General features: G+C 54.3%; 11 protein-coding genes across 11 annotated transcripts; 6 read left to right on the top strand and 5 right to left on the bottom strand.

Moving 5' to 3' along the window:
* Nucleotides 1-364: 364 nt before the first annotated feature.
* Nucleotides 365-2,409, top strand: CABS01_11957 (BTB/POZ domain-containing protein; the record flags this gene model as incomplete). The annotated part of the gene is made up of 3 exons (XM_060545311.1): nt 365-586; nt 643-691; nt 746-2,409. The coding sequence occupies 3 exons, from the start codon at nt 365-367 to the stop codon at nt 2,407-2,409; spliced, it is 1,935 nt and encodes a 644-aa protein (XP_060397176.1).
* A 395-nt stretch (nt 2,410-2,804) lies between these two features.
* Nucleotides 2,805-3,335, bottom strand: CABS01_11956 (uncharacterized protein; the record flags this gene model as incomplete). Its single annotated transcript, XM_060545310.1, has 1 exon — nt 2,805-3,335. One exon carries the CDS (start codon nt 3,333-3,335, stop codon nt 2,805-2,807), a length of 531 nt encoding a protein of 176 aa, XP_060397175.1.
* Nucleotides 3,336-4,073: 738 nt separating this feature from the next.
* On the top strand, nt 4,074-6,886 carry CABS01_11955 (G-patch domain-containing protein; the record flags this gene model as incomplete). Its single annotated transcript, XM_060545309.1, has 4 exons — nt 4,074-4,185; nt 4,335-4,753; nt 4,837-5,221; nt 5,280-6,886. 4 exons carry the CDS (start codon nt 4,074-4,076, stop codon nt 6,884-6,886), a joined length of 2,523 nt encoding a protein of 840 aa, XP_060397174.1.
* A 298-nt stretch (nt 6,887-7,184) lies between these two features.
* Nucleotides 7,185-9,949, bottom strand: CABS01_11954 (choline/ethanolamine kinase; the record flags this gene model as incomplete). The annotated part of the gene is made up of 3 exons (XM_060545308.1): nt 7,185-7,997; nt 8,068-9,539; nt 9,853-9,949. 3 exons carry the CDS (start codon nt 9,947-9,949, stop codon nt 7,185-7,187), a joined length of 2,382 nt encoding a protein of 793 aa, XP_060397173.1.
* A 1,821-nt stretch (nt 9,950-11,770) lies between these two features.
* Nucleotides 11,771-13,311, bottom strand: CABS01_11953 (HAD-superfamily subfamily IIA hydrolase; the record flags this gene model as incomplete). Its single annotated transcript, XM_060545307.1, has 3 exons — nt 11,771-12,569; nt 12,636-12,929; nt 13,058-13,311. The coding sequence occupies 3 exons, from the start codon at nt 13,309-13,311 to the stop codon at nt 11,771-11,773; spliced, it is 1,347 nt and encodes a 448-aa protein (XP_060397172.1).
* Nucleotides 13,312-14,092: 781 nt separating this feature from the next.
* CABS01_11952 (SCO1/SenC) lies at nt 14,093-15,090 on the bottom strand (the record flags this gene model as incomplete). Its single annotated transcript, XM_060545306.1, has 3 exons — nt 14,093-14,527; nt 14,594-14,803; nt 14,878-15,090. The coding sequence occupies 3 exons, from the start codon at nt 15,088-15,090 to the stop codon at nt 14,093-14,095; spliced, it is 858 nt and encodes a 285-aa protein (XP_060397171.1).
* Nucleotides 15,091-15,514: 424 nt separating this feature from the next.
* Nucleotides 15,515-17,024, top strand: CABS01_11951 (PHD-finger domain-containing protein; the record flags this gene model as incomplete). The annotated part of the gene is made up of 2 exons (XM_060545305.1): nt 15,515-16,394; nt 16,456-17,024. The coding sequence occupies 2 exons, from the start codon at nt 15,515-15,517 to the stop codon at nt 17,022-17,024; spliced, it is 1,449 nt and encodes a 482-aa protein (XP_060397170.1).
* Nucleotides 17,025-18,364: 1,340 nt separating this feature from the next.
* Nucleotides 18,365-19,951, top strand: CABS01_11950 (eukaryotic aspartyl protease; the record flags this gene model as incomplete). Its single annotated transcript, XM_060545304.1, has 2 exons — nt 18,365-18,979; nt 19,040-19,951. The coding sequence occupies 2 exons, from the start codon at nt 18,365-18,367 to the stop codon at nt 19,949-19,951; spliced, it is 1,527 nt and encodes a 508-aa protein (XP_060397169.1).
* Nucleotides 19,952-20,568: 617 nt separating this feature from the next.
* On the top strand, nt 20,569-21,714 carry CABS01_11949 (phosphoribosylaminoimidazole-succinocarboxamide synthase; the record flags this gene model as incomplete). The annotated part of the gene is made up of 3 exons (XM_060545303.1): nt 20,569-20,757; nt 20,914-21,073; nt 21,146-21,714. 3 exons carry the CDS (start codon nt 20,569-20,571, stop codon nt 21,712-21,714), a joined length of 918 nt encoding a protein of 305 aa, XP_060397168.1.
* Nucleotides 21,715-21,970: 256 nt separating this feature from the next.
* On the bottom strand, nt 21,971-24,605 carry CABS01_11948 (ankyrin repeat domain-containing protein; the record flags this gene model as incomplete). Its single annotated transcript, XM_060545302.1, has 5 exons — nt 21,971-23,138; nt 23,203-23,273; nt 23,740-23,866; nt 23,958-24,113; nt 24,178-24,605. 5 exons carry the CDS (start codon nt 24,603-24,605, stop codon nt 21,971-21,973), a joined length of 1,950 nt encoding a protein of 649 aa, XP_060397167.1.
* Nucleotides 24,606-24,948: 343 nt separating this feature from the next.
* CABS01_11947 (uncharacterized protein) lies at nt 24,949-26,309 on the top strand (the record flags this gene model as incomplete). The annotated part of the gene is made up of 2 exons (XM_060545301.1): nt 24,949-25,652; nt 25,709-26,309. The coding sequence occupies 2 exons, from the start codon at nt 24,949-24,951 to the stop codon at nt 26,307-26,309; spliced, it is 1,305 nt and encodes a 434-aa protein (XP_060397166.1).
* Nucleotides 26,310-26,332: the final 23 nt, after the last annotated feature.

Genomic DNA, 26,332 nt, shown 5'->3' with positions numbered 1-26,332 from the left:
AACAACTGGGAGCCGATGCCATGGCAACGACGCTAGTGACGGAGCTGAGATAATCCAGCTCCATCTCTCGAAGTGGGTCAATTTCGCGTATCTCTTATCGATAAGTTAGAACTTTAGCTCTGGAGGGGTTCAATGGTGGGGCACTGATGATGTACTGGAAGCCATCACGTAAGGAAGGTCCAAAGTGGCCCGTGCAGAGGCGACCTCATGGAGTTATCGGACTTCATTCTCACTGAGATCTTCAATGTCCCAGATGTGGAGGCGAACTTGAACTTGTCTCTTATTTGATGCATTTCTTTCATATAACCATTTGCTTAGACTTTTCAGGCTATAGAGATCCGTCCTGTTCGTTGAGTTCGTCATCATGGTTCTCCGAAAAGATGAATTAGAAGTACAGCTTAAAGAAGAGCATGAGTTGATCGCAAATGGCGTGCTTAGAGAGGACAACCCCTTGGATCAGACGGCCGAATTTGAGGCTTTCCTGCTGGCTTGCAGAAGAGGCGACCTGAAGACGTGTCAGGAGCTGATCTCGGCTGGCGTAAATATCAATGGCAAAGATCGTTTTGATTACACACCCTTGATTGTTGTGAGTACGCAGTCCCCGTACCTTTGGCTGAGGTCTCACTGACAATAAGCATCAAGGCCAGTTTATGTGGGCATCTAGAACTCGTACAGCTACTTCTTGAGTCCGGTGGGTTATACATATTGACGTACAGTGAGACGTATTAACTGATCAACTTAAAAGGTGCACTGGCCGAAAGGAACACGTTTCAGGGCGAACGATGCATTTACAACGCCCTCAATGATAGGATACGAAATCTCCTGCTAGAATATGATTATTCCAAGTCTACAGACCCGCTCCAACCTTGGGCCGGACACATTACCAGCCTACTTTCCAAGAACGTTCCAAGGACAACCGACATCAGCCTCATTGCAGCAGCGCAGTCCTTCAACATGCACAAGTTCCTCCTAGCAGCACGGACTCCGTACTTCAGGAAGAAGCTCGATGGCGCACCCGATACCGCAACATGGAAGCTCCCGACCACCTACCCGCTCGAGTCTTTCCAAGTCGCCCTACGCTATCTGTACCTAGGAGAAGTACCCAAGGATGTGGTCAATGCTCGCAGTACCGTGACGGAAGAAGAGGTTCTCACTGGTGTTGATAAGCTCAGCAAACAGCTCGAGATCGAGCAACTATGGGAGGCAATCCTGGCGGGCAACGACCGGCGACTGTCGCGCCAGAGGTACGAGGACGAGGTGAAGCGCGCGCAGGCCCAGGTTGATCGTTTCTACCGGGAGAAGGTCCTGGGCCACAAAATGATCGTGGAGACGAAGAGGGTCGGCGAAGTGAAATGGCGTCACGACAACTCCATCTTTGCCGATTGCCTCCTTTGCGCACACGAGCCGGAAAGCGACGAGATTGAGAATGATGCGGAGGATCCTGACAATGTAGTCCATGCTGTCGGCATTCCGCTCGGCCTTGCACCCAACGGCGATAAACCCAGGAAACGGCCTCGAAAGTCGGTGGTCTACCCCGTTCATAAGGCGATGCTCATCCGCAGCCCGTACTTCGAGACCATGTTCTCCAGCGAGTTCAGGGAGGCACAGGACTCGGAGAACCTACACGTCGTCACAGTGGACTGTATGCCCGAGGTCCTCGAAATTGTGCTTACGTTCTTGTACACTGAGAAGGTGGACTGCCCTCTGGATTTCGCGTTGGATTTGCTCTACACGGCCGACATTCTCTTCCTCGACAAGCTCAAGACGAAAGCAGCGCAAGCCATTAGTACCCTCGGAAGCGGCAGTAGCAACATCTGGGCTGATCGCACCCACAGACCCGATGGAGAGGATCACCGGGAAGAGGATATGGAGCCTATTAATATCTACGACGTTATCCACGCGGCGTGGGACCTGCGTGTCCAGCGCCTGGAAGAGTTTGCTGCTCGGTACTTGGCCAACCGCTTAGAGGACTACATTGATGAGGCCGAGTTTGCGGACCTGATCAAGGAAAGTGCAGAGAGACTCAAGAACCGTGAAGAGACAGACACCATTGAGTTGTTGGATGATATCCGATATTATCTGGGCGAGCGCTTCCGTTTGCGTTTTGAGGACGCTAATCTTGAGGAGATGATGGATGAAGAGGGAGAGATCAACGCTGAATTGGCAGAAGCCATCGCTGCACAGAGCGAACAGTTGAATGAGGTGATGGGTGAAAATGGTGCTACCCCACAGGAAACCGCCCCTGTTACTTCTGCTGTTGAGCCTGTTGAGAATGGCGAGGATGGAGAGGGAGTCAAGACTCTTGGTGGAGAGGTGGCCGAAGACGAGTTCGCTTCAGATGCGATCAATTACCAGATCTTACTTGGAAAGATCGATACAATGCTGGATCATCTGAAGCTAGATGCATAGATGACTTGGCGCGCTTGGATACCGAGATACAGGCAAATTAAATGCCCATATTCTGTCACAAATATTAAAAGTGCTGACATGTCCAAAATGTTGAATCTATACTGTGAGACTTCAGTGAGGGCGCCGTAAATGTCTTTCCCTGCCCATGATCCATGACCTAGGTGAGCACCTTGAACGCCCAAGACGTGATGTTCTCCAATCGGCACGCGTCATGCCTGATCAAGTGACACAGCTTATTAGTTAACTTACCTACTGGTGAAAAGGATATCACGTCTGGATTTGCGAGCAGCTCATTCCGTGTGATGGTAAACTCCCTGACACGGATGGAAGCAGCCTGCATCTTTCACAAAGGTGATGCCCATTCTTACGAAAATGGTCATTGAATGTTTGAAAATTCATGTTTGAGCTGGACTAGAGCTTTCTGGATGGCTTCGATCCCCAACAGTCTCTTTCTGCCCAGCAATACCATCTCGATTCGCCCTCCACACGCCCTCTTCGCCATGGAACTCCTCCCGCTTCCATACCTCGACCTTGGCCTTGCACTCCTCCAACGCCTCCTCACCAGCCCTCCACGCAGCCTGTCTATGCGGTGACGACACCGCAATCAAGATGCTCTCCTCGCCGATGGGGACTGTTCCCAAGCGGTGAATCATGGCGAAGCCTTTCAAGCTGTGCTTCTCGACGATGGCCTTGGCGATGAACATCATGGTGCGGAGGGCAAGCGGCGTGTAGGCGCTGTACTGCAGCTCTTTGACGGGTTTGTCGCCGAATGTGTCGCGTGTCGTGCCAGAGAAGAGGACGATGGCGCCGGCTTGTGGTGAGCGGACTCGGTTCATGATGGCTGAAGCGTCGAGGAGATGGTAGGTAAGGGCAACGTAGCAGGAGTCCTCGGAGACCTCCCACGGTCCTTGATCTTGGTTCTCCATGCCTATGGGATTTGCGAACAATAGAGGTGGAAAGATGTGTCTGCTCCTTCGAGTCGTGGTTGATGGCAGAAAGAAATGGTGGGGTTGAGGCCGTGTAAGTATCCAAGATGACGATGGGCTTTTTGAAGTTGAAGGATTTTGGTCAACGCCGCTCAACTCTCTGTTGGAGATCTAATGCAACAAACTTGAAATGATCAATAATTCTCTCTCAGTTGCCAACGATATGCTGATTACTTAAGAACCTTGGGTTGAAATTACCTCAAAAGATGACAATGATGAACGTGGGGAGGACGAAGTTGATGAGTACCCAGGTACAAGGTACAAGGATGGAGGAGCGCGGACCAGGTCCATACCAACCTTATCGACGACCCCGCTTGACTAAGCAAAAGATAAGGTGCAATCCCATGAAACCTACCTAGGCAGCCGCAAGTCGACTTCGAATGGAAGTTGCCAGGGGGGGTGAGCTTCTGCCGGCCCGAGCTTTGTTTGAACCATCCCTTCTTCATTCCCGACTTCGCCCAAGCCCATTACTGAGGCCCGTCGCCCTCTGTGTTCCACCAATACCTGGTTGAAGCATAAAGGCACGGTCTTGTCGTACGCCTCACGAGGGGACAGCACCGCGCCTTACTCCTTCCTTCCCTCCTCTTCTTCTTTCCGGACCAAGCAAAACTCGACCCAAATCACGCCCGAAGCAGCGCGCATAAAGATCGGACACACCCCTTCCTGCGATCCGCGATCATGTACGAGGACAACCATCGCGCGCGCGAGAGGGGACCGTACGAGCGACGAAGATCCCCTCTACGAGATCAACAACAGTATTCAGACAACGACGGCTTTCGAACGCGGCAGGGTAAAGAGACTAAGCTGAGCCTGCGGAGGACATGACCATCTGCAGTACATCTGGCTGGTTTGAGCTTCTGCTAACTTGCCCACGGGACGACGAGACTCTTCTAGGTCTCCCCCCAGGAATAACCTCGAGCTGTCCTACGACGACGACAGCTACGCCCCGGAGGATACCCGCCGTCGCGAGCGCGACTGGGATCGGGACCGGAATTGGGATCGTGAGACTGCAGAATACCGCGCAAGAGACCACGACCGTTACTACCATGGACCGCCGCGTGAGGCCCACGAGCCACGTCCTCGATCGGGAGATCAAGGCGGTGGTCGGGATGACTATATGGATCGCCGTGATGAAGACGCTGCGCTACTTCACCCACATGACGGCGACGACCGCGGATCACGTCGTTACGATCGAGATGGCCGGGGCTACTCTCGCCCTCACTACGACGATAGCACTCGCCGCGATGATGCCCGACGTGGTACTGACGAGGATCTTCGTCATTTTTCCGCCTCTCCAGGTGGCAGCCCAGATCGCCATCCTCGTCGCGATCGTTCTACATCGCCTCTTCGACAAGCTGGTACTCCGAGTGATACTGTAATCCTGGAAGGTTTACCATCCGATGTATCTCTCGAGACGGTGCGGGATTGTCTCTTTAAACAGTCCGATCTATCACAATATCCATCTGTCGATCTTCGCATCCCCTCAACTGGGCGAGGCAAGCCACCTATCCCCCAACCCTCTCACCTGCACTTGCTTACATCTCCGCCAGGCAAGCGTCGCGCTTTCGCGCAGTTCGAGAATGTCGGGCAGGCGGACGAGTTTGTTAAAGCAAACTACCCTAAGCTTGTTATCAATTTCTTTAGCGGGGAGGTTGATGATAGCACGGATGGCATGACCCTGATTTACATCCATTACGCAAGGAACCGCGATGACACTGAGCGGGAAAGTCGCGCTGGAACTGCCGCTAATTGGAGCTGTCCGACCTGTGACTTTTCAAACTATGCGACCAGAAGCCGTTGCAAGAACTGCGGCGGTCCGCCCACAGGTATGCACATTCAACGATCCTTCTTACGGAAGTGCGAGACCCGTACTGACTCGGCCAGATCCGTCCCAATACCGATTTCTATTGACTGGCGAGAGCGATGCATCCGATACACCTTCTCAGATCTTGGTTTTCTTCCCTTTGGCGCCATCCGTCAACGAGGACGTGTTCTCGGCGGGAGCTGGAAAACTAGAGCTCGTGCAAAAGCAAGCAGCAGCAAGGAACTCCGGCGACGGGCCAAAGCTCAAGTCCACTGCCCCGACAGGCGATGCATCTGGCTACGGCGCAAGGCCGGGCTCTCTCCACCGCACATTCTTGATGCGTGATCAAGAGACGAACGAGTCATTCAACTTTGGATTCGCCGAGTTCTGGACAGTGGAAGATGCGATGGCGGCCATGAAGAAGTTTCAGATGATGCGCGAATTCACGATTGCCACGAAGCCTGTGACAGTTTCGACCATCCATCTGGGCGTCTTCGTGCCAGAACTCAGGGAAGTGACGCGATTTAACGAGCGTGTCTCGTTCAACCCGCTCTTCAACCCGGCTATTCGGGTCAAGTACTGGGAGCCCCACGTCTATCCCAGCCAGAGAGTGATCACCGAGGTTCCCCCTGGCGGCACCTCTGGAGACGGAGGCAAAGGGGATGCTGCCGACGAGGCGAAGAAGGGCAAGAAACGCAAGGCGGACGGGAATCTGCCCGCCTCTTCCACCAAGAAGTCGGTACCGATGGCTGGACAAATGGCGTTTTGGCAGAAACGGCATGTCGAAATACACGAGGGCAAGCGAGCCGCCGATGCAGTTGGTGAAAATGGTCAATCGGAAGAGCGCGCCCCTGTGAGGATCTCTCTATCTGGCGCGAACGCAATTTCTACCGGCCCTATCAAGATTTCTTTGACTGGGGCAAGCCTTCCGAAAGCCCCTGCTCCGACCGCATCGCCGAATGGGGCCCCTACTATTGAGAACTCTCAGACACCCGCGCCTCAGACGGGAACTGCGGCTCCAGACAAGACATCTACGCCGGAAGCATCAGTATCATACGTGGACCGCGAAAAGATCTGCTGTTTGATCTGCATGATGAAGTATAAATCTCTGGATGATCTCAGTACGCATGAAAAGTCAAGAAATCACAAGAACGCTACTGCAGATGAGGAGAAGGTCAAGGCGGCTAAGCCGCGACTAGCTGCCCGCGACAAGAGGATGGCAAAGCAAGCAGAAGAGCAGCCGGCGGCACCAGCGGCGGACGAGGAATCAGCACCGCAGTACCGTGACCGCGCCAAGGAGCGAAGAGAGGTGTTTAACCAACCCGCGAAACCAAAGGTGCCCGTCCAAGGCGGTAATAAACCAGCGCGCAAAGACGATAAGACCGCCAATCCCCCGGCGGCGGCATCTAAGGAAAAGACACCTCCGCCGGCGCCTCCGAAATCCAAGGGCGCGGGGATGCTGGCCAAGATGGGCTGGAGCACGGGACAGGGCTTGGGCGCCAACGGCGACGGCCGCACCGAGGTGATTGCTACGCACGCGTACCAGGAGGGTGTCGGCCTCGGCGCCGAGGGCGGGAACCTGGGCGACGCGGCGGAGCTCGCGCAGCGCAAGACGACGAACAGTTATGCCGAGTATGTGAATACGGTGCAGGATCGGGCTAGGGAGCGGTATAACAAGCTGGGTTGAGGTGCTTTTTGGGTGATAACGGACAATGCAGGTACTGCTTGTGGTGTTTACTACCGCGAGGAAGTAGAGATGGGAGGAGCAAGGCTGTCATAGAGTAGCTACTAGCACAACACGTGCAGTGCAAGAAACTTCTAGATGGCACACAAGAATACAACAATGCTTCACTACAACTAAACATTTCACATCACTAGACTTTTTTTGAGCTTTGAAATCTGGTACATTGTAAACGGTGTATGTGCAAAAGAAAGGCACCCCAAAAAAAAGTAGCCAGTCTCCGTCAAATGCTAGGTTACTACTTTCAGTAATCCACAATCTTGAGCCGGGACTGCACGTCCTCGGGCAGCTCCTCCTTCTTCACGATCCCCATGAGCACACAATCGCCCAGGAAGAAGAACGCTCGCTCCTGCGCGTAGCCCAGGTAATCGTACTCGTCGCCCTCGTCCTCGGCCTCCGCGGCAGCCTGCACCTCGGCCTTGGCGTCCGCGTCGCCCGCGGCCGCGGCGGCCTCGTTCTGCGCCTGCTTCTCCTGCTGCTCGATTTCCTCCTGGGACTCGAACCCGGGGACTTTGGCCTGGATGACGCCCCACGCTACCCACTGCGCGCTGTTGATGCCGCGCCAGAGGCGGGTTTCCTCGTAGAGCTCCTTGATCTCGGCCTCGACGGCCTCCTCTGCGCGGCGCTCTTCTTCTTTCCAGTGGTTGGGCGGGACGCGGGCGTCGAGCATGAACTCGACGATGGAGGAGGAGGAGCTGGTGGGGAGGAGGGCGGGGGTGCCGACGGCGCTGCTGCCGTCTGCGGCGCCGGCGGGGGCGAGGCGGGGGGTGGAGGCGCCGCCGTGGGTGTATTGGGGGCGGTGCTCGACGTAGGCTTTGAGGAAGCGGCGCTGTTCCTGGATGGTTGGGTAGACTGCCGTGTTGCAGAGGAAGGGGAGGGATTCGTGGTGGTAGTTGTAGGACCATTCTGTGAAGTGGTTTGCGAACTCGAGGCCTGGGACGTTGGCGGCGGCGTACTCGAAGTCGATTACGACGAGCTGCTTGTGCTCGTTTGCTGGCTTCAGGAGGGGGGACTTTTCGTCGTCGGGGCGCATGCGGAGGATGTTGCCGTATTGGGTCTGGGTGAGCGTGTTAGCTGGTGACTGACTTTGACATTTGGGGGGAGAAGATAGGGGTAAGTGCACTCACGTCGTTGTGGGCGAAGACGAGACGCTCGCGGATGGCGTGGCCCTTGTAGGCGCTGAGAGCCAACTCGCGATACTTGTCGTAAAGCTCCTTAAACTGCTTCCACTCCACACCACACACGTACCCGCGATCGCGGAAGACGCAGTTGCCATTGCGTACGCCTTCGTCGAGGGCGCAAATCTTCTTCTCGACGTTGCCGAGCCAGGCATCCCAATTCTTGAGCACGGCAGGTCCCTCATCCTTTTCCCTATCCAAGACGTCGATGCCAAAGTGGAGCTCCCGCATGCGCTTAGCAATCTGCTTGGAGGTATCGGGATCGCGCAGGTCGTTGGGGGTGAGGGTGATGGAGTTGAAGTACTCCTCGAAGCGGCCGTTGGTGAAGCACCCGAGGAGTCTCGGGCCAATCTTCTTTCGCGCCAGTCGCCGGAGCACGCTGAGTTCGTTCTCGCGGTCGATGAGGGCTTCGAGTCCGTAGATGCGCAGGAGGAGCTTTGGTGGGGGCTTCTTGCCGGGTACTTCCCCGAGGTCTTCGGGAGGAGAGACGACGTAGACGGCGTTGGTCAAGGCTCCGCTGAGACGTTGCACGATGACGCTGTTGCCACTGTCTAGAGGGACTCTTCTCCAACCCTTGATTCTCAGAGTATGGGCTAGACGCACAATCTCATTCTTGAACGTTTCCCAGGCCTTCTCCTTCTCGTCCGCCTGGCCACCAAGGGTCAGGTCGTCGGTACTCTTGCCACCACCACTGTAGCTGAGGGTCTTTGAGTTGTCGAGAATTGCGTCGCAGGTTGGTACTATGACATCCTCGCCGATGTAATCGGTGTCGGAGCTTGCCGTCCTGTGGAGCATGCTACGCGACAAGGACTTCTTGTGACGGAGGGAGGGGCGCCTGCCGACCTTGGGGCTCATTTGAGGCACCGAGCTGATTCCCATAGAAGCCATGCTGTCCTCGATGATCTTCTGCAGCCTATCGAAGGAAACGTCGCTGGAATCGGAGTCGATGGAGTCCGAGCGTGAGCGAGGAGCAGCGGGCTGGGCTGTCGGGTCTGCCGTCTCTGCCGCAGGAGATTGTTCCTTCTTGGTCTTTGACTGCGGTGAGCGGCGTCGGGGCGACGTCTTGCTCTTCCGGGCAGCCTTCTTCTTCTTCTCATGCTCTAACCAGTCGTTGAGCTGGGCAAGCAGCTTCTGACTCTCGTAGTGGGCCTTGTGGCCGTGGCGATGGTGGTGATGAGAGGCTTGAGCTGCGGCTGCGGCAGCAGCAGCAGCAGCAGCAGCGGTAGCATCGTCGGAAGACGGGCCAGGCGACGGCTCCATGACAGGGGAAGAGCGAGACGATGAGGAGCTGGTGAGGCCCATGCGACCTGTCAACCTCTTGGCCATGTTGGCGGCGTACTGTCTCTTGTGGTGATGATCGGAAGGCGGGGCAGGTGGAGGCGGGGCGACAGCGTCAGCCTCTGGCTCAGCGATTTGAACGACTGTGAGAAGGTTAGTACATCATGTGTCTTTTCTTACACGTCATAAGCCCAGCAACGATACCGGTCCATCAAGCCGTGTCTGCGATGAGCAGTAAAGTGTTCCTGGGTGACGCGGGGCAGGCACGCAGACATGGGCACAAGCATGAGCATTGAAACGAGTTACTATCGCGGCTCGACTGCCAGCCACGTGTGCGCGACCCCTTATCCTCCCATCACTGTCGAGATGACACGATACCACTTGATGGGAGTGCCGAGCCTGCAGACCGTGGGTATGTTTAAAATGAGACGAAGCCAGACGTTTTTTTGAACTGACCTTTGGCGGTGTTGGACGCGCACTCTTCATCCGTCTTCATGGCTGATCGCAGGGGCTGCTGCTGTCCAGTGATCTGGGGCGACGAAGAGGAAGACATCTTGGCAGGCAAGACAGAGGAAGAAGCGGGCGCAACAGAGTTTATGAGAGAAGGGAGTCTCGCGCGCGCGCACAAAGTCGGGTAAAGGTGCCAGGTTCGCGGCTATACGGATAGAGGAAATTTTGCTCGCGTGAGATGACAGGGGATTCGCAATGTGCGTCGGTGAAGAAAATCGAGGTTATCCTCCTTTGGGGAGGTGAGAGGTGACAGTTTGCGATTGCAGCTTAGGTTGGGTATGGGGGAGCCTGGAGGGGAGGGGCTCAGAGAATGGGAATCCCACGATAAGTACGGAGTCGGGTGCTAGAGGTTTCTTATCGGGCCCGGCGCAAAAAGACACGGAGGGGGTTATCGTGGGGCACGCAGGCGACACGGGTCACCTTCAGACCAGGTAGGTAAGGTATCTGGTAGTGTAAGATGGACCCCAACTGTGAGGGGTGACGGGGGGGGCTGGCTGCAGGCTGGGTTAGGTTGGGTTCTCGAAGTGGTTCTGGAAGAGGAAGATTTACGAGAGTATGAGACGAGAATGGCCAGAGTTGGGCGGGGAGACGATGCAAAGAAGAAGGGTGTTCAGATGAATAGCCAAAGAATAGAAAAGAAAGACATAACAAAACACGTTGAGCGGTTGGTAGGCGAATTACAGCCACAGCAAAAGGGCAACTAGTCGTGTGGTGCGAGGTTCTGACGAGGTTGCAGTTATGGGCCGTTGGTCGCTTTGGTTGACCGAGCCGTGGGGACGGGGACCACTGGGGAGAGCTCCAGGCAGTGAGTGGACCTCCAGCTGGAAGTGGTCAGGTGCACCCTTCGCCGTCATCCCTGCCCGCTTTACAAAAGTATGTACTCCGTACTCCGTAAGTTATGCGTATATACTGCGTAAAGGTACCTTATCATTGGTCCCAGGTTCCTTATAGCGCGCTTTAGACCGTACATTGTCCCGCAGTGCCGCAAATGCGCCCGACGACAGCCGCACAAATTTGGTATTCCGCCGACTTCCGCCCACCTCACATGTCAAGGTACCTTGTCTTCAGGTAACTTCACAATTCCAGAGCAAGGGTTCTTCTTATCGTCGCACTAACACCAATTCGCTCCTCCATCACTTCACCACCAGCTAAAAAAACCCGGGAAGGATTCTGTCACCGACATGACATCTCACGAGGCCACAGAAACATACTTTAGAGTACCTTAACCAAACGTCAACTTTGGCACCTTTAAGTCTCTGTCAGCCCGGTTCCATGGCAATGCCACGCAACCACGCAACCATCCCGAAAAGACAAGACTAAATGTGACGTCAGGGGGACCCTACTGTACCAGTCGGGAGCTCCCGACCCTTGCTTTCCATGGCATGGCGCGCGCGTCTTGCATGTGACGTACATGGCGACACACCAACAGTTCACCCCCAAAATTGACAGCAGTTGACATCAATTGACAGCTTTGGGCGAAAATGGTATTTGGGTTCTTCTCCAATTACCATGTCGGTAATTGCCATGTGCCTCAATCGACCGTCCAATCTCATTCTTTAAATGTACACAACGCTATATCGCTGGGAACAGACCGTGTAGACGTCTAAATTGCAAAATCCTGCTTCAATACATGTACAGACCTTGGTACACGAACTTTTATTAGCATACACGGCACACACACACACATACTCTCTCTCTCTCTCTCTCTCTGTCTCTCGATTGAGCTCAGCCACACCTTGTACCACACGGTCCAGCTGGATTTGTAGTTACACGCTCTGCCATTCACCGGTGAGCTACGACTATATTGCCTAAATACAACGTACTACTTGAGAAGCTTCTAGTACCAACATGCTCCAACGCATGGCTAGATCTTGGCCGACCTTCCCTCCCTCTGCAACGCCCACTCAACCGCCGCCTTGACATCATCCACAATCATCTTGGGCTTATGCGTAGGCGCGCCCCTCTCCTGGCTCCAGACACCCGTCTTCACCAGCACAGAGGCCCACTCCGTCTCCTCGTTACTGTAATCATTCGCGCCCCGGATGTCGCTCTCCGGGTTATCCCCCACCATGTACACCGTCTTCAACGGCGCGACATCTCCACCACCACCACCACTCTTACTCTTACCAAGCAGCGCCTTTCGATGGGCATCAAGAACCCGCTCCGCATACTGATACGTAGTCGCAAACGGCTTCCCAAACACAGTCCTCTTCAGCTCCGCCTGCCCCGCCGTGACCTCCTTCCACACGCCCGCCACAGCCGCCTGGAACGCCCCCTGCCCGAACCGCGGCTGGTGGTACGTCGTCGACCAGAACAGGTCCGCGTTCGAAAAGATGAGCGGGGGCTGCCCGTCCTGCTGCCACCCGCCGTTCGGCAGCGACGCGTCGCCGTTCTTGGGCGAGTACGTTCCCAGCAGACCGTTGCGCGACAAGAGCAGGTCGGTGATGATTTGGATATCGAGAGCCCAGTCGCGCGGGTCGTTGAAGACGAACATTGCGTCGATCTTGAGCGCGTCCGCGTCTGCTACGGTGCCGTCGTGGATCGGTTTCGGTAGGGTCTCGTGGGAGCCTGCGTAGACCGACTTTTTGAGGAGTTCAAAGGGGAATACTTCGGGGTGGGCGTGGATGATGTCTGCAGGCGTCACCACGTTCTTGAAGCCGTACCTTGTTGGATCGTCAGTTGGTGTGAAGCGTAGAGAGCATGCGAGCTCTCAAAGGTGATTGACTTACAGCTTGGCAATCTCTCTGCACTTCCTCGCATCGGCACCCGTCAGGAAGATGGTCTTGTCTCCCAGTCCCTCCGGCCCCTGCACCAGCTCTTGAAAGGGAGTGTGCGACTGGACAAAGTTGTCCACCGAGAGCTTGACCCCGAGCTTGTCGCTCAGGTCCTTCACCCGGACGGCCTCGGGCTTGCCTCCGCCGTTGGTCAGGAGGATGAACGGGATGTTGTTGTCGTTGAGATACTGCAGCGACTCGGCGGCCCCGGGAATGGGCTTGGCCACGTGCAACAGAACGCCATCGATGCTGCCCTCTCTCGTTAGTCACGTCTCTTACACAGTTCCTGGTGGAACATGGGTGATGGTTATGGCTTCCAGGACCTCATCGGGCCCCCCAATGAGCTACGCCTTCTCGCGCTGTTGGGTTTGACTCACTCAAAAGCAAATGCAAACGACGGGGCTTCGCCCGCCTCGAAAACCGGCTTCTTGCTACTGAACCACCGTTCCGAACCAAAAGTCTTGGTGGCGCCCGGTAAACTCGTCAAAGGCAGCGTAATCCTCCTCAGCCCGGAAAGTTCTCTCTCGTGACGCCCGATACCGGCAGCTGCGCACCTGAAAGGTGTCGGTGAAGTGGTGAGTGGCCTCGAAACGAGCCGACCGAGGCCCGTTGTCCTGACTGCCTGTCTCATGATGTGTAAGATGCAAGTCCCTTCAAAAATCAATCTGGAATTCAAATATGCCGCATGACAGAACGTGAAAGGAAAGATGGGTGCTGTTTGAGTGTAAGAGTGATGATGAGTCGAGGTTGCCCGTGTGGTCGACGTTGAGCCCGTGGGCACGGATAACGGATAACGGTCAACACTGAATGAGCTCTCCCCTGCAGGGAACCTACCCCTGCCATCCGTCCAATGCTCTCCGCTCGCTCGCTAATTTTAGCGGCTGAGTCGACCTCAGGTCTGCGGGGTGCGTCTTGAGCCATCATTCAATGCAACGCCTTGAAACCGGCCACCTCAGTATTAGGTGAGGGAGCTACATTCTGATACCAAAGACCTAAGGTATAATTCAGATAGATGCGTTCCTTCTAATAGTTCATGATCCATGTGTGTTAGTCGCCAAAGACAACAGTCTGGATTTCGGTAGATAGCATCTAAGCTACGAAGGCTCAGGAGGGAGTTTGATGATTCCGTACTAGGTACAAGAAATGTTTCCTTGAAATGCAATTACGGTGCACTCACTGCCATAACTACAGTCTCAAAGATACATCGACCTCCATTCGTTGAGAATCAAGGCTAAATTGAGGAAGGCTGCAATAATGTTCCATCGATTGCAAACATTCCAAGGCATTGCAGTGTGATTGAGTGGTCTTGGAGCAAAGATGGCTCAAAGGTCTATCCATATAACAGTTGATAGTACATATTACACAAGTTGGTACACCACGCACTTTCATCAATCTTCTCGCTTTCTCTCAACCTACTCCTCCTTCTTCCACCCTCCCTGCCAATCATTCATATGGTCCAGAATAATCTTGGCCGCCTGCGACGGCGAGTGCTGCCGCCCCAGCGCCTCAACAAAGTCGCCCTCGGGGTCCATCAGGTAAAAGTATATGCTGTGGTCCACCAAGTAGTCCTGGCCTGGCTTGACGTGCTGCGGCGTGCTGAAATAGACGCGGTACAGCTTGCACATGGCCTTGATCTCGTCGTAGGTGCCCGTCAGGCCGATGAATTTCGGGTGGAACTCGGACAGGTACTCCTTGACCACCTTGGGAGTGTCGCGCTCCGGGTCGCAGGTGATGAAGAGGGGCAGGACGGAGCCGGGGCGCTGCTTCTCGACGAGGTCGTACATCTGGGCCATCTTGTCGAGTTCGTCGGGGCAGATGTCGGGGCAGTGCGTGAAGCCGAAGTAGACCTGTGGCAAACATTGTCAGCTTTTTCTTGTTCTTCTTCCCTTGCGATATTGTACGGCTCCACGAACCAGTGCGTAGCGACCCTTCATATCCTCACTGGTGAACTTGTTGCCGTTCTGGTCGGTCAACTCGAACTGTCCTCCCACCTTGGGCCGTCCCATGCCCTTAGTCGCCTCCGCAATGCGCTTGCGCTCCATGCGCTGCTTCTCGGCCTCAAAGTACCATGTCAGACCAACACCGGTTCCGACGAACAGCAGGCCTGCCTTCCATGAAAAGGGCTGGTTCAGACACCCAGTCAGCATGACCACTCTCAATGACAACGGCACCCAAGTACTCTAGATAGAGACCATACCCCTGCTCTGTATCTGCTCTTTGCCTCCTCTACGGTCTTGAACGTCTTCGTCCTCCTTTGCGCCGGGGAAGGTCTCGTCTGAAGCATGCTCGGCGCAACGGTAGTCGGCCGGGTCTGCTTAGGAAACGTCGATTGGGAGATGCATCGTCGGCACTGTGTCGAAATTGTGGAGGAGACAGACTTCCACAGAAGCCCCGTAGTGGCTTGCGACATGGTTGAGGTAATTGAAGATTTAATCAACGAGATGATACAGTCCGACCGGGAAATTTGAGAGCCTTCGTCATTCGAAAATCGTAAGACTCCAAAAAGCTCTCGGTGAGCTTGGGCCACCTGCCAAAATACTGTGGGTCGGAAGAACCATTGATGCGGTATTCCTTCCCTATTGTTCTTTTCACCGAAACAGACCGAGAGCCAGCCGGTCTCACCGAGATAGCCGTGGGTCTTTCCTTAATGCTGGACCTTCCACTCTCACTCACTCTCATTCTGTAATTTCACTCTAGTGAACCTCAGCGCCGTGCATCACGTAACAAACGAAATTGTCTTTCCTTTTTCTTTTCACTAAAACTCACTCTTTGTTCTCACACTGCGCTCTCAATATCTGTGTTCCACTTTCAGGTCGTCACTGCTGTAAAGATATATGCTGGAAGCCATGGATTCAGACGTGGAGCCAAAGATCAAAGGCGGCGAGGATGAGGATCTCGACATGGCAGACGCGCCCGGTCAAGTTCCCACCACATCTCAAACGGCACTTCAGAACATAGAAGAGGAGCAAACGGATTTCATTACGGCGCCGTCATCACAACCCGATTCTTCTCTCCCACCTCCAACTAGAGAGGCTTTCTCTCCTTCCACCATTCTAGAAAGCACCGAGAAGCCCTCAGAATCTCAAAAGATGGGACCGAAGAAGAAGGGAACCGCTGCGGTCAAGAAGGTGCCGAAAAGACCCAAGGGTGGCCCATCGAAATCAAGCAAGCCCAAGAAGCAGACCGACGCAGCGTCTACGACATCATCCGCCAATCCACACGATGACTTGGCAGGAGGTTCCGATGAAGAATCAGACAACGGACCGTATTGCATCTGCCGCGGTCCAGACGATCACCGATTCATGATCTCTTGCGACATGTGCGACGACTGGTTCCACGGCGAGTGCATCGGCATGAGCAAGGAGGTTGGCGAGAACCTCATTGAGCGTTTCGTCTGCCCTAACTGCGCAGACGGCGACCAGAACGTCAGCCTCTTCAAGAAGACGTGCTCGTACAGGAACTGCATAAAGGCTGCGCGTCTCTATGATGGGCCGGAGAACAGCAGCGTCTTCTGCAGCGATGAGCATGCGCACATGTTTTGGGAGAAGAGCATCGCGGCCCTGCCGAAGAAGCACTCATCCAAGAACGGTACGCAGGACGGACTTACTCAGGAGGAGGCCATGGGTCTGTTGGCTAGCACGCTTGCCGGTGTCGACTCGGATGATGGCAGATGGAAGGTCCGAACCAAGCCGTTTGCTCCAAAGCATAACGGAGGTACGCAAATCAGTTCAACGGCTCAACTGGATTGCACAATTAGACTAACTACTTCATGCAGCTGAAAGCCCTGAATCTAAGACTAAGAATCTTATACCAGCGTATCTCACCGAGGAGGAGAAGGAGATTCTTACAGTGTCAGCCGCGGAGCGAAAGAAGCTGGGCGAAGAGGTCCTCCTCTGCCAAAAGATGCTCCAGATCCTCGAGTGGTCCAACGACCGGCGAAAGGCCCTCATCGCCTCCAAGCAATTCGAAGACGCGGCATGCGGCTACGACTACCGCCTCGACCAGGTGGGCGTCGTGGGCCCCTTTGCCAACTGGCTCAAGTCGGACGAGGCCAAGGAGATCTACAAGGCGGGCAACCTCGACGTCGGCAGCCGGCTGAGCGGCGAGGACAAGAATCTTTGCGACAAGAAGCGTTGCAAGCCTCATCAGGGATGGTACTCAATCCACACTAGAGATGTGAAGTACCAGATGAAGCTCCTGGCTGTGGACGCGAACACGAGGCTGGATGCGGAGCGCCGCATCAAGGAGGCGGCGGCGGAACGGAAGCTGAGGAAGGAGGCGGAGCACAATACCGTGCAGCGTGTTTTGCCGGATGGGTCTCTGGGCCCGCCCATAGCCACTTGAGATGGCTTTGGCTTCGATTCAAGATTTGAGATTTGTAATAAGGCGATGGCGAGGACAAGGCGTTTCCGGGGTCAAAAAGGCTTGAGATATTGCGATGCCCAGCCAGAATACCTAGGCTGTGTCTCGACACTGCGACAGGGAGGCAATGTAGTCTAGTCACTTTGGAGTGCTTTGGAGAGATGGCCGAAAGCCGTCCAAAATCACAATCACGACTTGGTACGATTACCGGCATGGCGGTGATGAAGAATGGCATTAATCTGGGCCTTTACCCATCGGCATCAATATCATTCAACTTCCCACATCTTTGCCAGTTACCATTTCCCCTTCAGTTGACAGGTTTATTCACCATGCAAAGCTAACGCAGCAAAGACATAATACCAAGAAATGAAGCATTCTGTGGAACCATAATTCTAGAAGCAAGGGATCAAACATCCTTCAAAGGATGTTCACCTCGTACAAATCGCCAGTGACTAAGCACCCCGGACACGCCAAGACGTCAATTCGGCCCGCGACTTGTCTCTGCTTGTCTTTGATCCTTCAACTTTCCCACACCAAATAATCTCTTATCCATTTTCCCATCTTCTCATTTGCCATACACACTCATTTTGGCATGTTCCCCGCGTCATACACCAAGCAAAGCAACCACACCAAGAATGCGTCAAGAAATAACAAAGCCCCTGAATGTACGGATATGGCATTCCACCAGGCGTCCATCATGATATTCACACCCAATGACCCTCCGTGGCCCCATTTCCCTTGCCGCCAAGCACAGAGCCGAGGAACCCGTTCTGCCCGTCTGGGGTGTTCTGCTGTGCCTCTCTAACCATCTCGGGGCTGGCGCGACCAGACTATCAAACCCCAAATCTCCAAATCTCGTAAAAACAACGAGCTCTCAAGGTGGCGCGAGGTCTGCCTACCGGTATCATGCAGTCAGGCTAGCTCCAACGGCCCCAGATAGGTAGCCCTGCTGGGCGTGGCTCCAAAGAGTCTTGCCTTTCTTCCCCATTTTTGCGGCTGTACTAGAGGAGACCTCCCGCTGTTGTCCCATTGACAGAAAAGGACGTGCGATCCCGTCGCCGTTTGGCATCTGACAGCTCCGGCCGGCGATACTCTGCTTTCTTCTTTTTCCTGTAGTCTCAACAGCCTTGTGTTGCTTACCGGCTCATGTCCCCGGTTTCTCGAATACCCGTCCAGACGTCTGCCAGGATAAGCTTCTCCGCATAAGAAGCAGTCTGCGGGGGTGGAGCAGACGTAAACAACAGGGACTCGATCTCCAACCACGGGCATCCGTTTCTCGAGGGAGTCGAAGCTTTGGGCCCCCCCTTCCCCAGTCCACAGGGATGAAGCTATCCACGACGACCTTGGCCCTCGCGGCCCTGGCGTCGGAAGCCGTCTCGCAAAAGGTCATCTCAGCCAACTTCCACAAGATCCAGCTCCCCGTAGACCTGGTTCAAATCACCCGCCGCGACACCCTCACCCTCGCGGCGCTCAACAACATCACGGGCGGCGGGTACTACTCAGAAGTCGAGATCGGCACCCCGGGACAGAAGGCGCTGCTGCACGTCGACACGGGCAGCAGCGACACGTGGATCGTCGACAAGCAGGCCGACCTCTGCACGAGCACGAAGCTGCAGCGCCAGTACGAGACGGGGTGTACCGAGACATACAACTCGACGGCGAGCTCGACGTACAAGGTCGTCGGTCAGAACGGGTTTGATATCACGTACCTTGACGGCAAGAACATCAAGGGAGACTACATCTCGGATGTCGTCAGCATCAATGGGAAGACAGTCAAGGACCAGCAGCTTGGTCTGGCGATTCAGACGGTCAAGGGCACGGGGTTGATTGGTCTGGGGTTCTCACAGACTGTGGCGACGAAGCGCAAGTATCCTACCATTCTCGACAACATGGTTACGCAAGGTGTCATAGGCAGGAAAGCCTTCAGTATATGGCTGGTAAGGGAGGCGCTCTACAGTTTTCAATCCTCCAGCATGTCCACTGACAGTGACGGGTAGAATGATCTTTCGTCGTCTGAGGGAACATTACTGTTCGGCGGCATTGACACGGAGAAATACATCGGCTCGCTCACCACGCTCCCGCTCGTCAACGACCACCATTCGGGTAACATGACAAGCTACAGCATATCCATGACCGGCGTCGAAATCGAAACACCAGACGGCAAGACGGTCAACATGGCCGGGGACAGCTTCAACGCCGCGACCGTCCTCGACTCTGGGTCGACGATATGTCTTCTCCCAGAGCAAATGGCAAAAGCCATCTGGGTCAAATACGACGTCGTCGACGCCGGGTACGGCTTTATCGATTGCAAGTGGCGAGGCCCCCAAGGCGAGGGAATCTTTTTCGACTTTGCTTTCGCCGGCGTCAAGATTCGCGTCCCGATGGAGGAGATGGTCCTGGATAACCTTGACCCCATCATGGACCAGCTCAAGGGCCTCACCCCCTTCGACAAGCCCTGCATGTTTGGCATACAAAACAGCGCCACGTTCGACGTCAACAGCACAGAGTTTGCGCTGCTGGGCGACACGTTCCTACGCAGCGCGTATGTCGTCTACGATGAGGCGAACCACCAGGTCGGCATCGCCCAGTCGAACCTCAACGCGACCCGGACCAATGTGATTGAGCTCCGGGCGGGCGAGACTACCTTGCCGACGGCCACGGGTGTGGCGAGCCAAGCTAGTACGCCGGCGCCGACGTCGACGAGGGCCGGGACGGGGACGATGACGAGGACGGCGGCTGCTGGGATGGATACGTCGGTAGCGTCGGCAGGCGCTTCGACGCCGTCTTCGAGCGAGTCACCGAATGCCGCGTCACATCCTGGGCTGGTGGCCTCGGAAACGGACGGCTTTTTGGTAATGGTGCTCATGTCTGTCTTTGCTGTCGTTGGTGCGGCGCTGATGGCGGGTTAATTCTCATATGCATATACTTACTCATACATTCTAAATGATAATGTAATTTGACGTCAAGGTACAGACGCTCTTCCTCGCGTCTGGCATGCCTCCAAAGCGTGGCCTATATGGCATTCACTGCATCTTCATTCGGTCTGTAGATTGTTTGAGAGAGAGAGAAGTATCTCAATTGAATCAATAATTGACCTGATGTATTCAGTCAATCGCAATTCAGACCGTCGTCTCAAACTGCGGAATGTCACTGCTTAAAGTTCGAACCCATCAATGGAGGGGGGGAACCGGTGGAGCGGTTGCACCCGAAGGGGAAATTTTTTTCACGCCGGTTTTTCGTCACCCGTGCCGAACGGACGGTCAACCTTTTGAACGTCTCCCAACCTCATCCCGAACTCGGCTTCGAAAACCTGACTCATCCTCCGTCTTCTATTCACCAAGGTGCGCCAGATTACTGTCTGCAAGGCTCTACCTCACGTTGCTCACATCTCCCGACTTTGGTTGACCTCTCCGTCCCTTGTCGCGCTATAACAACTCGACTGCCCCTCCATTGAACCCCTCCAAAGCCGACAATTTCAACCCCTCCACCCCACATTCACTCACCTCATTCACACGGCTCTCACACAATGGCGACTGCTAGCGTCACATCCGTCGACCTCACCGGCCTCAAGAAGATCGGCCAGGGCAAGGTTCGCGATGTCTTCGAGGTCGACGACAAGACGCTCCTCTTCGTCGCCTCCGACCGCGTCTCGGCTTTTGATGTCGTCATGAAGAACGGCATCCCTGACAAGGGCGCCATTCTCACCCACGCCTCTGTAAGGCTCATTCTCCCATTCCGCACCACTCACTCACTCGCCCACTCACTCACTCAAATCCTCTCACTCTTCACAACCCCTTCTCATTCTATATCCTCGAATCTTAGATCATGTGAGAAGTCATCTTTACTAATACGACTGCTCAACGGCACATAGGCCCACTGGTTCAAGGTTCTCACCGACCGAGTCCCGGGCCTCAAGACCCACTTCATCACCCTCGACCCCCCGGCCGGCCTGCCCGCCGCCGACGCCGCTCTCATCAAGAACCGCGCCATGCAGGTCCGCCGCCTCAAGGTCATTCCCCTCGAGGCCATCGGTATGTCTCAACCCCATGCTTCTCATACTAAATCTTCTCGTGGTTGTAAATACTGACCGTAACCCCAACAAGTCCGCGGCTACCTCACCGGCTCCGCCTGGAATGAATACAAGTCAAAGGGCACCGTCCACGGCATCCCCGTCCCCGCCGGCATGCAACAATCCCAAGCCTTCGCCACGCCCCTCTACACCCCCTCCACAAAGGCAGAACAGGGCGAGCACGACGAGAACATCCACCCGGACGAGGCCGTCAAGCTCGTCGGAGCCAAGTACGCCAACCGCGTCGAGGAGCTCGCCCTCCAGCTCTACGCCGCGGCGCGCGACTACGCCGCCGAGCGCGGCATCATTCTCGCCGACACCAAGTTCGAGTTCGGCGTCGACCCGGACACGGACGAGGTCGTGCTCGTGGACGAGGTGCTCACGCCCGACAGCAGTCGGTACTGGCCTGCTGCCGGGTACGCTGTCGGCCGCGACCAGGAGAGCTTCGATAAGCAGTTTATTCGCAACTGGTTGATTGAGCAGGGGCTTAAGGGGAAGGAGGGCGTTGCGCTGCCCGAGGATGTGTGCAAGGCTACGGCGGAGAAGTATAAGGATGTGTTTGTCAAGTTGGTGGGGAAGAGCTTCGATGAGGCTGTTGCGTGAGGAGAATCCTGAGGGGAGGGGAAGTCGTGTTTACTATCAGTTGTTTGCTATATAAAAGTCTCTAGAATTGCCATCTCGAGTCTGGAAGAATTGGGAATGGCATAAGAATAGGAAAGAAGTTCTTTTGATGAATGTGATAGTGAGGTAGTAAAGCTCGCTCGATTTTCGGAAAAGCCTATAGTACAGTTCGAACATACCGAACGAGCTATAATACAACGGCAGTGCAACCTTGAAAGCGGCCGCCAATTTTGGGATATCAACAGTTCCCTCCCGTCTTTTCTTCCAAACTTTCCTCAAGATCGTGCGCCGGGCATGAAGTGCGAATGGGGCTTGACGAGTTGCTCGAAATGTCCAACATCTCTTTGGCATCCTCAAAAACCAGAAGATCTGATGAGCTGTCCTCTTCAGACTCGATTCCATAATCCAAAGGATTCAGCAGGCCCGACTCCATGAGCTCATCAATGCTTCCATGGGCTTTGGCTTCCATCTTCAGCACCGATAGCAACTCATCAAAGGCTACGCTCAGCTCATCTGACGAGTCATTACGCCCATCAATGACTTCCTTATAGTGATCCAGAATATACGTTTTGTCAGGATAGCTTCGAAGATGCTCGGCTGCCGTTAAGAGAAGTATTGTTTCGACGTCGGCATATCTAGCGACTGTCTCCAAGAGGTTGGGTCCCTTCAGTCTTGGGCACTCGTTGTAGTCGAACCATCTCTCGAGAAGGAGTTTCAGAACGCTATGGTTGTTGTATTGAATTGCTGCAGTTAGGGGTGTTTGGCCAGCTTTCGAAGTCGCGTTGATGTCGGCTCCGTATTCCAGGAGAAGCATTGCATGAGCGGCGCTGTTTCCCCTCGCAACATGCAGGAGTGGTGTGACGCCATCCACACCGCTCGCTTCAATTTTTGCGTTAAAATCCAGTAAAGTCTTCATTAGGACCGGGTCCGGCGCGTTACGTGCGGCGCAATTGAGCGGTGTGCCGAATTTGACCGGCGGTGGCAGTTCGGGATCCGGTAGTGCTCCGGCCTCCAGAAGAAGTCGAACACACACTGACTGGTTCTGATTAGCAGCGAGAGTGAGTGGCGTATTGAGTTTCTTGTCCATGTTATTGGGATCAGCACCCCAGCTGAGGAGTGTCACCACGGCTCGCTCGTCGCCTCTCGCTGCTGCCCACTGCAGTGCTGTCCGTCCTGTGCCGTCTGGAAAGTCTAATGACTTTGGGTCCTGCCGTATTTCCTCTTCTAAATCACCGATACAAAGGCCTAGGACAATCTTATGAATACGAGCAAAGTTTTGGCGTTCATTGAAATCACTACCCTCCGCAATGAGCCGAAGAATCTCAATGACTTCCTGTGAGATGTTGGCCCGGAGTATTATGTCTCCTGCCTTGTCGCTTGGGCAATCATCACTTGGTGCAATCGGCCTGTAAGTCAACATGTTTAGTACATCACAAGGTATTGCGAGAAATCGTCGAGTTGTTGGCATACTTATAGGTTGGATCTGCCCCTGCAGACATCAGAAACTTGCATGTCTCATACTGTTGGCCATACAGCGCCCACTAAATACTGTTAGCAACATGCCCTGAATCGACAAAGAGCCTGCTTCACTTACTCGGAGAAGAGAGTATCCTCGCGTTGAGCTAACATCACGAGGCGATGCTAGTCCCTGACCAAACAAACTCTTCAAGCCTTGTATATTTCCATCAAGCGCATAGCTCACACATTGCGATGAATCCGGTACGCGTCGCAAGGTGCTCAGTTGAAGGGAAGGGCCAACGTTCGCTTCGTACGATAGATGTAGACGAATAATTTGAGACCAGCACACCCCCAATGGAAACCAATATTCAACATTGACCGCCGGTGTCTGCCCCTTAATACACGCTGCTGAATCGCATTCGGTGCTCAGCAAAGGCAGCCCGCTGTAACCTAGCATCAGCTGGCCAACCATACGGTCCATGAATGACGGGGACTTTCTGAGCTTTGAGGAGTGGCAAGAGCAAAGACAGGCCGACTGACACGTTGTACGATTCTGGCGAAGACGAACTCCGACAGACGCAGACTTTTTTTGGATTCGCGCAGCCGAAGCTGGGCTGACGGCTCGGACGACACGTCTCCTCGCAGGCGGCGTCGATGCATTGTAAAGTCGGCCGACCTGAGTGACTTGTGAGGTATGTATGTCTGTTGCCTGGGCTTGAAGAAGTGCCTCAAGCTTATTTAAACGCTCATCGACTTGGGAGTATGACCTGTTTAACGACTCCTTCATTGTGCCGTGATGTTCATTAAGCAGAGCTTGTATGAAATCGTCTTGCGCTTCCTTCTCGGGGTAAACTGAGTCCTTCGAGTGCGATATTTTCAAGCTGAGCTCTTCTAAACAGAGACGGACGTGCATCATATCTTGTCTGGTGAAAGTCAGCCACATGATCCCTTAGATATGGGTTCGATACGTTTCAAGAGCCGACTCACGAATTTGACGCGCCCAGGAGGACATTCAGACTTGATTTTACTTGCTTGATCTGCTCCTGAAGCGAGGACACGGTGCCTTGCTCTCTCCTCCACATTAGTACACGAGAAATAGCCTCTTTCTTCTTCGTTCCGGTTGCTAGAAGACGCTCGAGGATTGCTTTCAGGTCTACCAAGACATTGTTCCCCCTAATCAAGAGGGGCAGCAGCGTCGATTCACCGTAGGCATCCTGCCCGGAGACCCTTCTCTCCTTGACAGCGATGGCAACTTGCTGTAACACAACATTGAAGTCTTGGATTTCGTTGCTCAGCGCATGCATGCGGCCGGGTAAAGAATCCCAGTCTTCCCGAATCCCAGCGAGGAGGTTGGCAACTTGCGCCGCTACGGTCGTTATCGCAATGATGCCTGCTGAAATCGACAAAGGATCCATTAGGAAAGACTGGTGTTGCGTGGACCCTGTCGCACAGAAGCGGGGAAGTTTGGCAAGGTGAGGAATGACTTGTTTGCTTGAGGTGGCAAGACGACACCGAGCCGCGAGGCTGCAGGCTGGATGTGAACCAACAGAGGATGGCCATTGAGTGCTATCAGCTACAATGTGCAGATGAACACGTGATGCCTGCAAGGGTCTTCTAACGAGACATACCTTTACCCCGCCCTTAGCCATGTTCATCTCTCACCCAACGCGAACGAGGACGTGGTGTTTTTACCGTCCCAATTGAATAGAGTCAGCACAAGCGACCAGAGCAGCCATTCTAGTTTGGCCGGTTGCCAATATGGTGTCTCTTGATGGCCAACCGTCGCCAGGACTAACGAATACCTTTGGAACTCAAATGCGAGAGGAGTGCTTCACTTTCTCTGAGGGTTATCGACCACTTAATCATGGTTCATTTGGGACTTTCCCAAAAGAGGTTCGGGATTACCAAAGGCAATTGCAGGACGAGAGCGAAGCGCGGCCAGACACATTTATACGTTATACCTACCTCAAGCTTCTCAAAGAGAGCAAGATAGCTGTTGCATCGCTCCTAGGAGCGGATCCCGGCGAAGTTGTGCTTGTTCAGAACGCAACCACTGGAGTCAATACTGTGCTTCACAACGTGGATTTTCAACCCAGCGATACAATCCTTCACTTCGGAACCATCTATGGTGCTTGCTCTAAGACGATTCAATCACTGTCAGAAGACCGTCCGCTCTCATCATACGCAATTGACATAACGTATCCAATCGACGATGATGAGATTCTGTGGCGGTTCCGAAGTGCAATTGACGAGGTCAAGAGTCAGGGAAAGACGCCGAGACTCGCTATGTTCGACACAGTTCTCACATTCCCCGGAGCCCGATTTCCTTTCGAAAGGCTAGTGGCGACCTGCAAAGAGCTTGGGATTTTGAGTTTCATCGATGGAGCTCATGGTGTCGGTCACATCGATCTGACTTACCTCGGCGATGTTAGTCCGGACTTCTTTATCAGCAACTGCTACAAGTAAGCCAACCTGCAACACCGCTTCGAAGAATATTGTAACGCTAACTTCGAGTTAGGTGGTTGATGGTCCCGAGGGGATGTGCCGTCCTATATGTCCCGTTCCGGAACCAACACATGATCTCCTCGACAGTGCCCACATCATGGGGCTACGAGATCAAAGAGGAGAGAGACAAGATGGATCATCGAGACTATTTCTCCAGACTGTTTGACAAGATATCCACCACAGACAACACGCCTTACTGCTGTATACCCAAAGCACTCGACTTTCGGAATCGAGTCTGTGGTGGCGAAGCAAAGCTTCGCGAGTACTGCGAGGACCTTGCGCTTCGAGGCGGTGACAGAATGGCAAAGATTCTCGGCACAGAAGTCCTAGGCGCTTCTTCGGCATCATTTCGGCGGTGCTGCTTCGTCAATGTTCAGCTTCCTCTATCTCTAAAGGAACTCGACGTCGACGCATCATCAGGACTAGGCATCGCGAAATGGATGCAAGAACTAACGCCAGCTGAGTATGAGACTTACATCCCCATTAAGTTCTACGCAGGCGGCTTTTGGTGTAGGATCAGTGGTCAGGTGTACTTGACGGTGGAAGATCTCGAGTGGGCGGCAGAGACTTTGCTCCTAATCTGCAAGCGGGCAAAGGCCGGGGAGTGGAAATGAAGAATGAATGCAATTCTTTCACC

Source organism: Colletotrichum abscissum (assembly GCF_030869225.1).
Source record: "Colletotrichum abscissum strain IMI 504890 chromosome Unknown Scaffold_34.1, whole genome shotgun sequence".
NCBI lineage: Eukaryota > Fungi > Ascomycota > Sordariomycetes > Glomerellales > Glomerellaceae > Colletotrichum > Colletotrichum abscissum.
This window is presented reverse-complemented; position numbering and strand designations above follow the sequence as displayed.